We start from the raw sequence: 16,051 nt of genomic DNA, 5'->3' as shown, positions 1-16,051 counted from the left end.
CATATAAATTAGTGGTACTATACTTTAAAAAACTAAAAGAAATGTGTGCTAGCAGCCTCTGACACTACAAGACAGCTGCTACTGCTTGTTGCCAGTAGTAAAGAATGAAAGCTGCTGTGACAGAGATGACAGTGCAAGTCACATGATCAGTGAGAGAATGGAAGCTTTAACTTCTTACGAATGTAGCAATTACAACACGATAAGGACAATGCTCATGAGAGTATGAGTAAATCAACAATTCACTTGAGAGATTCTTACTTTACTGAGATTTCCCTAAAGACATGTCTCAAAGTTAACAGACAATCAATTGCAGTAACAGATATTCAATGCCTGAAACAAATTCCTCTCCAAACTAAAACTTGGAATTCAACTTGGCATGGAACTGACTGGTGAAGAGCTACCCACAAAGAAGTCACATCCATAACAGTTTCAGAGCAGTTTATCTCAAATTTGACTAAGATAAACAACACTATTTATTTCTAAATGCAAAAAATACAACTTATTAGAAAAGTTAAAATTTGAAACTATCAAAACAAATTTCTTGCAGTGTTGTACATAAAATAGCTACACTTAGATCTTACCTTTCGCACCTGGTGAAAACATTTTATCAAAGACCGATCTCACATACAGATGGCACATGTCTGAACAAGTGCGGCTTGTTTGTGTAACAACTGACTGATCATCAGTCCTCTTGTAGTACACTATGTGTGAATATGATTATCATAATTATGTTGCTGTCCACAAGGTTGAAGTCACTCATGGATTAATGTCATAAATGGAGTCCCCTACACACTAATTTAATCAGAAAGGCATCTCTCCCTATATGCTCATCTTCAGAAAATCTACTTACACGAGGGTTCCAACAGATGTAACGTAAACAGGTTATGAATTTCTGAAAATTTATCCTTGTTATAAACACACTCCAAATCATTGCATCCTTTCAAAAACATAACATAAAAGTGTGAAAAAGACACCAAATTTTCTCAGCATCTTCTTGACTTCCAGTTCTCCTGCCTTAGTTGACAGGTCTTTATTACTCTGATGCTACTATGACACACATGTAGACCCTCAATCATCTCTTCTACACCATGTTCATTTTAGAACTGGCTGTAAAAAGACATACAGAAATATCAACCTTGACACTAACACCAGGAAGTGAGGAGGAAACACTCGAACTTTAAACGATAAAAGTCTTCAATGTCAGTGCAAGTCAGTCATTCTGCATACAAAACAGCCCAAGGACCATATATCTACCTAATGTTGAAGAAATATTTACCATAATTGCTCAATGCTAAAAAAATGAAATCACCATAACAGTTGCCTTTTTCCATTTTTTAAATGGCTAAAATACTGAAACAAGTGCATATCTGTATTCTACACTACTGTCCCCTAAATCATTAGTATGTTAGCTGCCAAGTCCTGGAAAAACTACTATGAAGAAAACACACACATATAACACAAAAGTTTGTACCAGTAACTCAAAGTTCAGATGAAGAGACTGACTGACTTTTCCCCAAATTAATTGAAAAGAATATTCCCTATTCTGGAACCCTGAAGGAAGAAAAACATGTCTGTTGATACAAACATGAGTCATGCTTCTGATCATGCAGGTCCGTGATGCCATTGCCCAGCTAGGTGATTAGCCTTGAATTAACTCTGTCGATAGTGCTGCTGCTGCTACCATTTCTTTGGACCAGGCAGGTCTTGGCCCATCACGTGAAGACATGTTACAAGGACAACTGTTGTTAGTGTTTATGATGTAAGTAGCATGCGTCTACTGCTGACGTTAGAAGCACAACATGGAGCAAACATGCGTAATTGTTTATGTCATACATTACTTATTATGTACATGAACACTGCTATTCTCAGTAGAGTTGACATATTTGCACTTCAGGAAAACAGACACAAGAAACCTTTGAAACTGTGATGATGCATATGAAAACATCATGACAAGAAAGTAGGACTTAGGGACAAATTTCCAGGATCCCAAACTGATCTATCCTTCGGCTTCTTTGAGAGAAATAAGGGCAAGCCTTATGGATGACCAACTTCCTTACAACAAACAAAAAAGACATTTCAGAGTAGGTTCTACCCCTAACCTATCAAACAAGTTAATACTGATGTATCCTTATTTTAACCTGCTTTAAAGTGAGTTCAGTTTTACGCCATTTACAACAATATTCCAGCAATATCATGGCACCAGGACACCACGAAAGTACTTCACACATTGTACCCATGTGGGGATCGAACCTGGGTCTTCGGCATGACTAATTTATTTATGAACGATTTAACCACTAGGCTACACCACCATCACCAACTTTGAATAAGCTGTGGTAACAATTGAATGGGTGACTTCAGATTCCCTCTCTTCAAATGCCACAGATGCTATCACTTGCTGCTTAAGGTACTAGCAACCATAAGTCACATTGGAAACCTAAAGAACTTGACAACTCTCTTCTTTTACTTTGGGTAAGATATACATCTTAACCAGTCAGCAATAATGATATACAACAGAGTATCCACCTAATACATGGAAAAGGCTCCAGTTCACAAGGAAATGCCAATGGTCCTTCAGGCAGCACACTATGTTACTTTTGAACTATTATTAAAACATCCCCTTGCAGATATCGCTACTCAGTATTATTTGTCAGACACTCCTACATGTAGTGAACTGGAAAAGACTGACTGGTACATCACTGATTCTTTTCAGTTCTTACATGGCATTACGAATGTCACTCTGATAAACAGTTGGCCTTTAACCATAACTGAACATATAAAGACAGAACAACACATGGCTGACACTGAGTATGATGATCTACCACTTTCTACACAATATCCCTACAACTCTGATGGGCACCTCAGAAAAGGGTTTCCCTCCCATAGTTAATCAAACCCTTCTCTGTGCCAAGCGACTATTTTAACCACTAAGTTACCCCACAACCTCTATCAGGTTTACAGAGAAGTTCACAGTCACTTAACACTGAGCCCATTCCTGATCACTTACGATCTTGTGGGCGTTTACTGGGCGATGTTTTACTGCTGGGTGAGGCGGCCTCCTCAGATTCCTCATCGCTGTCTGTGTGTCCTCTCTCTTTCTTCTTGCCTGGAATACAACACTAGCATCGTCTACACCCACTCACTTGAAAATATTACTTGTCAAAGATCACTTAAACATGGAACTGTGCTCCCTATTGAAATGGGTCGCTACCTGACAGTTCTGTTGACTCATTTATGAACGCTGGTTAACAAACTGGGTCTTAAATGTTTCTATCACCTTGGAAACATAGAAATCAACACTTAGACCCTGAATCTTGAGTCAGTGCCATTCTCTTCAAATTCTTTCTCAGTTATAAATAAAGCATGCAAATGCACTGGATCACAAATCTAATATTCATATTGTTTTTAAAAGAAGATTTTGTCTGGAACTGTATCTAATATTATTTTTCATTTCAGAATAATTTATAGCCAGCCTGTTGCTTAACTGATCTTCAGATGTTCTAATGAGAAAATGTTAAAGTGGCTATGAAATCCACACATTTGTGCTGCTTGCAAGTTAATGATAAAGTTATGCACAGTGGTTTATTATTTAGAAAGACTAAACACACAATCTTCATTTAAAGTGTCATTCATATATAGCTAAGAAACCGGTATGTAGTTTGAAGATCAGACCGTTGGCAATAAGATTTCATTCTCAGAATGAAATTTCAACAAGAGAGGGTGGATTGAAAGAAAAAATGGGATCATTCACAGAAAAAAACAGTATTACTGATAATTCACGTATCCAAGCAAGATGTTGTACAGACAGAAATGACCATTCTGTATTTGAAAAGGAATTTTCCATAGTTTCAGACCCAGAAGTTGGTACATTTGAGACAATCATTGCAGCCAAGAGTTGGATAAGAGTGAAACACTGTGCATGCCATGTCGAGAGTGTCAGGATTAGTGGGCACGTGCAGTAAAGTATCACTACTGGACGAGTCCAGACACACGCTTATAACTCACTCTTGTCGCGAAATAGAGTTCGGAATGAATTCCTTGTGTGGCGCATGATAAGGGTTGAGGGACCACAACCTTTGGCGTCTATAAAATCTAGAGATCAACAATTGGCTTACACTACACACATTTTCAATCATGTGAAAAACAAAAGCGAATCAAAGGTTCAAAGGAACATGCAGTAAGTTGTGATGATCTGAGAACATGTCAAAACATCAGTTAGCTAGACTTTACTCTTAAAATCAGGATCAGTCTACCCATTAACTTTGTCAGCTAGCAGTTGCACTTGACCTGAATTGAAACCATCTGATTACTTATCCTTCGTTTAGACATTGAAAGTACAAACAAACTCACACATCCACAAATTTTAAAACTAACCATGCACTAACATACAGAGGGTAAGATCAAACACGAAATTCAGGAACCAAACACACCATCATCCATGCCAAATACACAGCTTGGTTTGTTGAACTTTGAAATGCAGAGAGAAGCACCTACGAACAGCAGAAGACAAGATCTCAATGACAACTCACCTCCCATCATGTTCTTGAAGCCTTTCTTCACCCTGTGGAATGGACTAAGATGAGGAGGGGCACCAGCTACGTCAGGCTGCAGTCTGTCTCCATCAACCTGCTGCTGGTCATGTCTGTCCTTGTGTTTGGACACTACATGTTCTATGGCTTGTATCTTGTCCGGGGACAAGGGGAATGCTGTGGTTAATGTGTCCGATGGCTGAGTAGGGGACAGTTCCTGATTGGTCAAAAGAAACATTCAGAAACTTATGTCATAAATTTTGCTTTTCGTCTCTTTCACTTATGATACTATAATTCCACATTCTTTCATATTTTTTCTTTGACAATGATGTTCTAATTTTCAGTGGTGGAATCCTTCAATATGCTAGTGTTGGTCCATAAAGAGAAAATTAACAAAAGAATTCAGTGAATCTCCTTCTCTGGTATAAGTTGCTAACAAAGAAAACTTTACCGGTTGTAAGTAATTAGTGAATTAGATATATATTAGTAGACCTTAGGTTTATCAGTTAGCACATATTACTACGAACTGTCTAGACAGGGGTTCTCCCCAATCACCGCATCAGTCAACACATAGACAAACAAAGACAAACAAAGTGACCCTTGTGAACAAATGCCAAATACATGTATGTTCCGTTGCATTCCCAAAGCAAAACAGAAGCAAATGGCCATGGTATTTCCAGACAGGCATTCCACCTCATCACTTCTAAGCTGTTATGAGACAAATTGGCATTACCACAACCTAATTGAAAAACAAAACTCTATTATCCATGCAGATTGCAAAGTATTTCAATTACACGATCAGCATGAGAGTATTTAACATTTTACAAAACTGGAGAAATGAGGATCGTCAGTTTTCGCCAGAAACAAAAGCTGCACAATGTCGACAATTCGTAATTGCAAGTTAGTGCTTCAGCTAGTAGAGCAGGAATGTTATGGAGTGCTGTGTGTATGTCAAAGAATCAAAGACTGTTGCTGACACAATGAACTCACTAGGTATTTCACACATATAATTTCCAGGTAAATGACCTAACTGAAGTATCAAACAAAATCAGAAAAGAGTTCTGATGTACCCTAAAAGAACTGTGCTACAGACTGTTACAAGTAGATGGTACTAATGACAACAGTTTAACTATTTTAAGGTACAGTGTATACATGCCGGATACCATGGTATTGAAATCACTTACTATAAGTGCTTGATGCTGATGAAACATTATATGCGAATTTATAAACATATCTCTCTTTCCATGAGAAAGCCATATTGATATTTTGGTAAAACTTTGGGCACAGCAAATCACTCATAGCAAGAGTGAGTGAGTGACTTCAGTTTCATACCACTAGTAGCAATATTCCAGCAATATTATGGTTGGGAACGCCAGAAATGGCTTCACACATTGTACCCATGTTAGCAGTGAAACCACTAACTGCAACCCTCATTTTCTAACATATATACCATTTAAAAAATAGTAGGGAATACTGAATTTGCAAGATGAGAATGATGAAGCCAAGGACAAAACAGATGATGAAGTGAAATTAAGGGAAAGTGTGACAATTGATTCCATTCTTTTGGAAATGTTTAATCTGTATGGATATATATTGCTTTTTCTCACTGGCAGCGGCTAGTTGTATGCTCGCAAAATGAAATATTCCCTACTTTTGTTAATTGTATATATGAACCTGAAAAAACCTAAATTACATATCACATTTGGGTAACTTCTATATACTGTACATATTCAGGTCTTTTTTTCCTGAGAAAAAGTTCTTGTGTCCCAATGTTTTCAAAGAGCAAATGACACAATGATGATAGTGTGCAGAGAAAGCATGACCAAGTCAGTGAAGCTTGTGAACTGATTAAACTATGGATGCCATGAAGAACTGTACAAACAGTTAGTGATTACACGAAGATGCAATTGAATTTAGGAGACTACTTTTGTACAGAAAAGGAAGCATTGTCAGTTTGAGTGAAAAAGAATTCTCTGAAGGAAAAGCTAACATAAAGAGAACTGGGTGAAATTAAGAAGCACTTCCTGCTATATTTTCCAGTCAAAATACATGTCACGGTTTCAGAATAGTTTGTGTTTCAAATAATTAACACTATACAACCAATTACTTCCAAATGTTATCTACCTATATCAATGGCATCCACATCAGTTTCACTGCGGCAAGTCAAACTTTTAAACAAAATTAATTTGTTTCCACCAAAGGTTCAAAGGTACATAAGTTACCCTAGATTGCATCACAGTTTGATTTCCATGACAATACATGATACAAGCAAGGTGGCGTGCCAATAAAAGGGACAGACAGACAAAGACAGACACAGACAGATGAAGAAAGACAAATGAGACATTGGTTTGGTAAAAGATGAATGAATAAAATTTTCTTATCTGGAGAAATATATGAACCCTGTCCCATCAAATTTGTGGAAATTGTTTAAATCAGCAAATCCATTTTTATCTGATGTACAATTTCCAAAAAAACAAAACAATACTTAAAATAGTATTATCAGAGTGGGTTTTTATAGGTATGAAATATAGAAAAAATGCTAACAAATATGTAAAATATTCAGCTTTTTTCAAACTGTAAAAACCAACTCAAAAATGTGCCTGCCTGCCAACACTAAATGGTTCTGTATCACATCTAAAAACTGGTTTAATCTGAAAAAGTTAGTAAGTAATTGAGATGTCAATAAATCAAAATTAGAGACCAAGTTGCTGACACTACTGTCAGTACTAAATACAGGGTCTTCCCAGACTCAGTAACTGTATTTTTTCAATGCAGTCATCCTACATAATATGTAGGCAGACACCAATTTACAAAGCCAAAGTAAATTATCAGTTATTTCGGACAGAAACCTAACAAAATATACTTTCAACTATAACTCTGTAATTGAAAGGACGCGTAGCAATACATAGATGAACAACTTCTTCAGGTAGCTAGTTTTTCTTTCTTACTGACCGAAATTCTCAATGCCTCTCAAAGAAGTTATTGGTAATTCCACAATTTCAAAATGTTTGTTTGAAACAAGACTTACAATGCTCGGCTTGGTCGTCCTCAATTCTGGGAAAACCCTGTGCTAGTCTGAATAATATACTGTCAGTGGTTGTACAAACATGCCGCTATTAAGATGTTCTCCAGATAAGACCTATAGTGTAATGTCCCGCACGAAGACACTATATCGGTCAAACAGGGACACAAAGCTAGCCTGCAGCGGCAGCAAACGGGGACGATGCCTCACCATATCGGAGAAAGACTCCTGTTTAGCTAGAGGGGCTGGGCTCTGCTCTTTGGGTTTCCATCTTTGAGATCCTCGGCGGATAAAATACTTCCTGCCGTCATTCTGATTGGCACAATAGAGGAGTTGACATGGTCAAATTAGAGCCCAGTTTAAATGGCTTTAAGTGCAAACTGTGCTTATCTATGTTACAACATGCATTCCCTAAACAGCTTACGATGTTACAAAATACATCGCTCTGGACAATCACATCTGACCTTATCCAACTTATTTACAATGAAATCATTTCTAATTTATCTTTTCTTCCATGCACTGGAAACGATACAGACATGTTAGAAAGTTGAACATCTTCACCAAAAGATCAAATGGACATTACACACATAACTGTTGATCTTAAATTCTCTCAGTAGTTAACAGTTACAGTTTATTATGTAACAGACTACAAAGATCAGAAAAATAGACATTTTGTGAGAAAGTTGTGCAACCACACAGTGTTTGTGTGCGCCAAGTTACCAGTGCCATCACGTCATGCAACCACCCTACATGCTCCATATGACATCAATACAATATGGGAGCACAGAGATGTGTGTGACTGCATAACAAGAGAGACATGTAGTGAAACTGACGGCTTCTGCAGGTGCCACATGCCATTTGAAACTAGCTTCTGGCTTCAATATTTATTTAACGCACAATGTAAGTGACTAGCTATTGCGAACGCAAAAAAAAGCAAAAATAATTTAAAAAGGAATCCAAATAACGTTCCTACAATGTGATATTTGATATTTTCCCCATAGGAAGTGACGCACGTAACCGATCATTGACTAGCCATTGTGATCACAAGAGAGCAAACAAAATTAAAAAAGGTTTCAAAATAATTTTCTTACGCTGTGACAATTATTTGAAATTATGCAACAAAGTTTGAAAGGAAGTTGACACAATAAAATAATTCGTTAAATAAAAAAGTATTTTGCAAAATAAGATAATACTATGGGATCATTTTTAACAGAATGTAATCAACAAGTATAAATTACTTTGTTAAAAACATATATAGTGGGGAAGATATAACCTAGTGACCGCATGCAACATAACCCAAAACAAGAGGACATGGGAGGTTACTCTGGTACAACTTGGACAAGGGGGGGCAACTCTGGTTTCACATTTTTTTTGTGAATATGTGCTCACAAATAATACAAAGGAAGCAGAGCTGTAAAGTGTTAGCAACAATGATCCCTGCTCACCAAAATCTTAGATGTTAAGATGAAATTGAGCGCCAAAGCAATAAAACCTTAACTTGACAACATTAAAAGATATCATACCAGTCATCAAAGAGATGGTTTCCAAATGAGACATTGTGAAATTATCCACTGCAAGGCCTATCCCAATTCTCCTACTCTCACCCACTTCATCCTAATGCCTATGCCTTCTAACAGTGTGTCTGTCTATGACTTGTAAGTGCAAAGGCTTAGCCAATACAATGACTTACCTCATCCTTACTGGGTGTATTTGGCTGAGACTGGAAGGCCCGTGCCAGTTCTTGCACTCTGAAATATTTACAAATGTTACACAAGTTGCTATGCACCACCTTTGTGAATAATAAACTGTCTGCAATTACAGTCAAATCCTGATGACTCGAATGCCAGTGTCTCAAAGTAGCTGTCAGTCCCGACCATTTTCTTTTTCTACCAAATGTCTCAAATACAATGATATGTCGAATTTACTCTTTGGTCCCCAGCGATTCGACTCATCAGGATATGACTGTATATAACTTCTGGAACAATAAAAGAAAATCCTCATACTACAAATCATGTCATTGCAGTCTTTCAAGATCTTACAGAACCTGAGCTGCCAGAGTCAAGAGCAAAGGACCACACAACCACAACTTCTGTTCCCTAATACATTCCCACTGAGACCTCCTTGACCACCAGTTCCCTAAAACGTTCCTGCTGAGATTTTCGGTATCATAACCTTTATTCAGTTCCCTACAACTGTCTAGAATCACTATCTCTACATCAGTTCCCTATGATAGTCCTACTGAGGTCTCCAGAACAATCTGTACATACATTCCCTATGATAGTCATGTTGAGATCTTCAGAACATATTCTCTACATCAGTTCCTTATGCTAGTACTACTGAATTCTATCTGCAGAACAATAATCTCTACATCAGTTCCCTATGATAGTCCTACTGTGATCTCCTGAACCACAATCTTTACATCAGTTCCCTATGATAGTCCTACTGTGATCTCCTGAACCACAATCTCTACATCAGTTCCCTATGATAGTCCTACTGTGATCTCCTGAACCACAATCTTTACATCAGTTCCTTATGCTAGTACTACTGACTTCTATCTTCAGAACAATAATCTCTACATCAGTTCCCTATGATAGTCCTACTGTGATCTCCTGAACCACAATCTTTACATCAGTTCCCTATGATAGTCCTACTGAGACATCCAGAACAACAATCTACACTATAGTTCCCTATGATAGTCCCACTGAGATCTTCAGAACAACAATCTACACATTAGTTCCCTATGATAGTCCTACTGAGATCTTCAGAACAACAATCTCTACATCAGTTCCTTATGATAGTCCTACTGAGATCTTCAGAACAGCATTCTCTACATCACTTCCTTATGACAGTTCTACTGAGATCTTCAGAACAAACCATCTATATATTAGTTCCCTATTACAGTCCTACTGAGATCTGTACATCACTTCCCTATGACAGTCCTACTTAGATCCCCAGATTAACAATCTCTACATCAGTTCATTATGACAGTCCTACTGAGATCTCCAGAACACTGAGATCTTCAGACCAACAATCTTCAGACCAACAATCAATGCATCAGTTTCCCTATGACAGTCATGCTGAGACCTTCAGAACAAGAATCTCTATTTGAGTTCCCTATGACAATCCTACTGAGATTCCCTGTACTACAACCCACATTCAGTTCACCACAACAGTGTTACTGACATCCGCTTCCACTTTGGTGTCCCTACCTCCCGGGGCTCCTGGTATGTTCCCAGCTATCATCTTTATTTTCTCCGCGAGGTATAAACACTGACCCTGACCCAGAACTGGTAGGGGTGATGGGGGGTGATGTCCCCGACACAACTCGGCTCTTGGGTTCAGATGTTGTCTCTGATTCAGAATCTTCAAGGATACCACTGCTCCTGGTAACACACAAAGCACACATTTGACAAAAGGAAGTACTGCATAAGTGTTCATCAAAACATTTTTATCCATTGCAATCATTTGCGAAAAAAATCAGTATCAACACTATTAAATAGTTCAACATATACGAATACTTCCCAAGATCACAACAATCCATATAGAGAGTAAGTGGTTGGTGTCTTACGTCATCTAATCACTCAGTGACCGCCACATCAACGTTACAATCAACTGTGTGATAAGATTGCTTTCGAAATGTGACCAGGAGCTCCACAACGTTAGTGAGTTTGCCATTTTGACAATTACTCCAGCTGGTCACTAGAAATGGGCTTTACACATTGTATTAATGCAGGTATTAGAACCCAGACCATTAGAATGCTGAGGAAACACTTGACCCTTCTACTCTTCTCCACCACCTTTGTCAAGTTGCAGAGGAGGATGTACTCACTCCTCTGAATCTCTCCTGTGTAATGCTTCACATTCACGCTCCAACAGCTCCTCAGCACTGGAGCCCTTCAGCAGCACGCCTTCATCGCTGGTGGATGACTGCAGGTCTTCCAGTTTCTGCCGCACTTGTTCTTCTTCGGCCTTCCGTTTCATGTCACGGTTAACCAACATTTGGTGATGTCTGGAGCAAACATGACAACTAGTTAACAAAGTATTATATATTATATATACCATAGTCATGCTTTAAGTGGAACAGTTCAGGTACAATCATTACTTTACTACACGACACAAGAGGAAAAAGAACAACTATTTCTTTCAAGATTCAAGATTCTTTCAAGTTAAAGAACTATTGCTTTTAAATTTCATGAATTACTGATCATAACTTTCTTATATATCATAAATAATTGCAAGCTTGCAAAAACTACATCACGGATTATTGCCTGTTACATATCAGCAATAACTGTTTCAAAGCAAAGTAATATAATGGAGAACTCATTGAGCACAGAGTAACATATGATCAGTGATTTGCAAAGGCATATCAACATGTGAAGGATGTTTCCATCCAGTGCAGCCCTACCGAGGTGCATCAATCCAGCTTTACCTTTTTCTAGCGAGGAAGCCTCTGACTGCTGTTTGTATACAAATGACATTTTTCTGATAATCCAGGTACCATCTTCGGACAGTGATACCCCGGTACCATCGCTGAATAGCCAGAGCAGCATCAAACTCCAGGCGGAGACTAGAGAGAGTTCTCTGGGCAAGCCATCGTCTTGTACATTTCTGAAACCAGTGTCGGGTATCATTATGTACGTGTTGTTCTCACATAAACATTATGGGCAGTAAACAAATATTTGACTGAGAGGCATTCTAGAAATTGTAAGAAATAGGAATGACAAGTTTTTATGGATGATCAACTATGCACGTGGTCTCAGTACTTTTAATTTTCTTATAGTGTATCTAATGCAATGTACGAACTCATTAATAATCTTGATGCTGAGAACTAGGCAGGGAAACACTGAGTACCATCAATAAACAACTACAACTAGTAGACACAAGACAAAAAGACCACAGATGTGGTTTAAGTGAAATGAAATGAGGTCAGCTGCATGCATGGAATAACCTTACCTGTGCTAGGACAACTGCTGTTCGTAGCCGGGTGTAGTTCTGTCTTTCTAGTATGGTCTTAACCCACCGCTGTATCTTGATGACCCGCTCCATGATGGCACGATGAAGTGCTTCATCCAACATCAGCTTCTCACTCTCACGCAAAAACACCTGGATGATGATACTCAAACATGTGACATTCAAAAACAGGCAAAGGCTAAAAGTTGGATGAGGGGTTCGGGTCCTGTCCTGCATTTAATCAGCTCTTCTTACATCTCTTCTTCTTACTCCTCCCACATCTCAATAACACAAAAGGAGGATTAGGTTTGGGGACAGTAAATATAGCTGAAAGCCCACCTTGATAACTCGGTCACCCCAACAACAGTCAAAGCAAATCTCCATGCCAATATGAAAACTCAAATTATATGACAGAATTTAAAACATCTCCTTATCATCATCCTGCATGAAATGACACACTGTCTCCACTTCATACAATGCCTCAACAAGAACCTGAAAACATGGTGGAACACAGTAGCCACTAACGTGGCTATACCTTTGTCTTGCCAATCTGGTAGTTGTCCCTGTTGAGATCCATACTTTCTAGGAATATCTTGACATCCTCCTGTGAGCTGAGAAGTCCTTTAGGCAGCAGGATCTTGTACAACTGGATGAACTCCTGCAGTCACAAATTACCACACTATGACAGTTTATCGTAACATACAAGCATATCAATGACAGTCACGAGCTGAAACACTACAGAACAGCTGCTTGTTGAAATCATCCCAACATTTTGTTATAGAGCTAAGTTACAGATTCAGTCTCAATATCTTATCTTCTTTGATAGGCAGCTGAACTGTTCCACCTTTATGTCAGTTTAATGTAATATATGACACCTGCTATAACATATATACTTCTCTAAGGCTGTTTCGTTCCCCTTTGTCATGTATTTCATATATAATACATACAAATGTTGCTTATGAATCACAAAGAAGTTGCTATCCACAATATCATTTTCTTCTTTGCTTGGCATTCTAGAAGTTATGTAGATGAAGACTGAGGAGTATTCTTATGGATATAAAACTTCTTTCTTCTGAAGTATAAAGAAGTTTCATATTTATAAAAATAGTTCTAATTCGTCTCAATATCCCTTGTTACCATTACATTCGGCTTCTCGTGTACAAAATCTAAGATATAGCTTACACGTGTGCAAAAGAATATTGACTTTGCATTACCTCAAACGTGAGCCTGTAGTTGTAGCCTGACTGTCGTATCTTCACAGTGGCCAGCATCCCAGTGTATCGCAACTGTCTCAGTACTATCTCATCATCAAACACACATGGAGCCTGGGAGAATAATAGCACATTATTACACTAAAAAAACACAGGGTCACATCAGAAGACAACAACAACCATTCCATGTGGAATCAATGCTCAATTGTATATTGATCATCAAAGGAATACAAGTCTGACTTTTCATCAAGAAACCATAGCATAAAGTATGGTTACTGTTATGATATTTCATTTTTTCAAAACTAGAGTTTCCATTGCTGCCCATTATATATACTGTTTGTTGTTAATGCCACATTTAGCAAAAGTTCAAGCTGTGTGATGGCATGCTGTTCAGATAATCCAGTGATTGATATTACAAGCAAAGAATAAAGGTACAATGGTACATGAATGAGTGATTATGGCTTGACACTTTTTTGGGGAATATTCCTGCAATGTCACAGCAGGGAACACCAGAAATGGGCCTCACACATTCTATCATCGTGGGGAATCAGACCCGGGTTATTGGCATCCATAGGGAAAGTTTGACCACTAGGCTACCCTATTGCCCCAATGGTACATGAACAACTTCACTGAGCCTGACCATCCAATCCATAACCAACACGGTTTGTAGACGACTTATTCTAAAATTCAACTATCTTCTACACTCAGCTACTATTATCACCAAATATCTCCATATAGAAAAATGACAGCTATATTTGATATGCCAAACAAACAGAAACACAAACTTGGCATTCTTACTTAGAATACCATATAATGGAATCTAATAACAAAACAGCTAGGGCAATGCGACTCTTGACTAAACACATTTCACAATTATCACAATTATATTTCAAGACATATTGAGTGTGCTTATCCAAGGAGGATACTTCATTTGTACCCAAAGCAGCTCAAATTAGACAAAAGGTTCACCTAAAATAGCTAGATATTGGCACAAATTGACCACAATTGTAGATTTTCTCCCACAAGCAGACTAGTGGCTGTGTCTGCCACTGTAATAGTAAGTCAAATACAGGTATGCTGTTTACCTTATCAGCATTTGACTTGATACAGCGAATGAAGAAAGGGTTTGCTTTGTTCAGTGTATGCATCAGCCTTGACAGGGACCACTGAAACAAACAAGAATATCATGGAGTCACACAACAGTCTGTCTTGAGTCTGGTCACATTTTGTTCAGTTCCTCCAACTCAGCCTAGTAAATATTACACAAATTTCAATGTAGGCTTGGATCAAAGTTAGTTCTTGTAGGCTCAAAACTTTTCAGTACATGCTGTTAAGGAATAAAATGAACTTTCAGTTATGAAATATGAAATACACTCTGCCACAATACATGATGTTTGTAGCAAGAAATCTCTCACCTGGAACTGAGCCCCAACTGTAGGCGGTTGTTTCTTGGATCCAACACGGGTGCCACCAAAGGAAATCATTGTTCTGCTGGCTATGGCTTTCAATGTCTTGATGTCGCGGAAACTCTGAAACACAACATGTTACCACCAGCTCAATGATAGGAATGGTACAATACCAGATCATCAAGTGAAGTCCATAGATTCTAAGACTTTAATACAAGAATCTTCATTCCAACTGAACTTACCAGAGATGGTCTTGGTTTAGGTTTGAATGACCTGCTTTTCCTGAAATTAGCACAAGTCACCATCATACACAAATAAAATACATATTGAAACATCATTTTGTGCAGACAGATCGACTGAATGACAAGACTATACAATAACACGAAGCACAATTTCCACTCTTAAAGCATCTATACATTTGTCAGAACATCTACCAAAATGTATCTTTAAGCTTCTACATGTGCACGAACAGTTGGGAAATCAAAAATAATTACTAACAAAATCAACAGAAAAAGGTACGAGGCTGATTTAGAGATCCACTGATAGCACATATACAAAAATAAATGTTTGACTGTAACGCTATTTGCATGAAAACTGCCTTGAATATAATCTCCCTCATTTACATGTCATACAAAAGACCAACATACATAATGATTTTTGCAGCTTTACGGATGACACGAGTGTCTGCAGCAGACATATGGGACTCCAATATTTTCTCTTCGTGCATTAAGTCACCATGCTGCTTCATAAAAACACTGTCATCGTCGCTAAAACACTCGTCAACAGTGGCTGGGCATGCATTCGATGGGCTAGCATGCGGACTAGATTGTGAGCGTTCTTCATTCGGCTGATGACTAGATAAACAAAACAGCAAAATAAAAGAGTAAGCACAAAACATGATGGACACAATCTGTACAGAAGCTAATAACAAAACTG

General features: G+C 38.1%; 1 protein-coding gene across 12 annotated transcripts in view; it reads right to left on the bottom strand.

Annotated features, from left to right (window-relative positions):
* The window catches only part of LOC137277737 (unconventional myosin-IXb-like), a 96,697-nt gene that overhangs the window by 11,440 nt on the left and 69,206 nt on the right, over window positions 1–16,051 (bottom strand). For 3 of the 12 annotated variants that reach the window (XM_067809635.1, XM_067809639.1, XM_067809646.1), the window contains 15 exons: window positions 15,763–15,969; window positions 15,358–15,397; window positions 15,125–15,238; window positions 14,795–14,875; window positions 13,713–13,823; window positions 13,034–13,156; window positions 12,502–12,651; window positions 11,978–12,156; window positions 11,378–11,557; window positions 10,758–10,931; window positions 9,239–9,296; window positions 7,759–7,860; window positions 4,527–4,743; window positions 4,003–4,089; window positions 3,005–3,103 (listed from right to left, as the gene is read on the bottom strand). In XM_067809635.1, coding sequence (XP_067665736.1) covers window positions 3,005–3,103; window positions 4,003–4,089; window positions 4,527–4,743; window positions 7,759–7,860; window positions 9,239–9,296; window positions 10,758–10,931; window positions 11,378–11,557; window positions 11,978–12,156; window positions 12,502–12,651; window positions 13,034–13,156; window positions 13,713–13,823; window positions 14,795–14,875; window positions 15,125–15,238; window positions 15,358–15,397; window positions 15,763–15,969 — 1,922 coding nt within the window. The remainder of the gene's footprint in view (window positions 1–3,004; window positions 3,104–4,002; window positions 4,090–4,526; window positions 4,744–7,758; window positions 7,861–9,238; window positions 9,297–10,757; window positions 10,932–11,377; window positions 11,558–11,977; window positions 12,157–12,501; window positions 12,652–13,033; window positions 13,157–13,712; window positions 13,824–14,794; window positions 14,876–15,124; window positions 15,239–15,357; window positions 15,398–15,762; window positions 15,970–16,051) is intronic. The other 9 variants (XM_067809638.1, XM_067809643.1, XM_067809645.1 and 6 more) reach the window with 7 other exon arrangements.

The sequence above is a fragment of the Haliotis asinina genome, chromosome 3, assembly GCF_037392515.1.
Source record: "Haliotis asinina isolate JCU_RB_2024 chromosome 3, JCU_Hal_asi_v2, whole genome shotgun sequence".
NCBI lineage: Eukaryota > Metazoa > Mollusca > Gastropoda > Lepetellida > Haliotidae > Haliotis > Haliotis asinina.
This window is presented reverse-complemented; position numbering and strand designations above follow the sequence as displayed.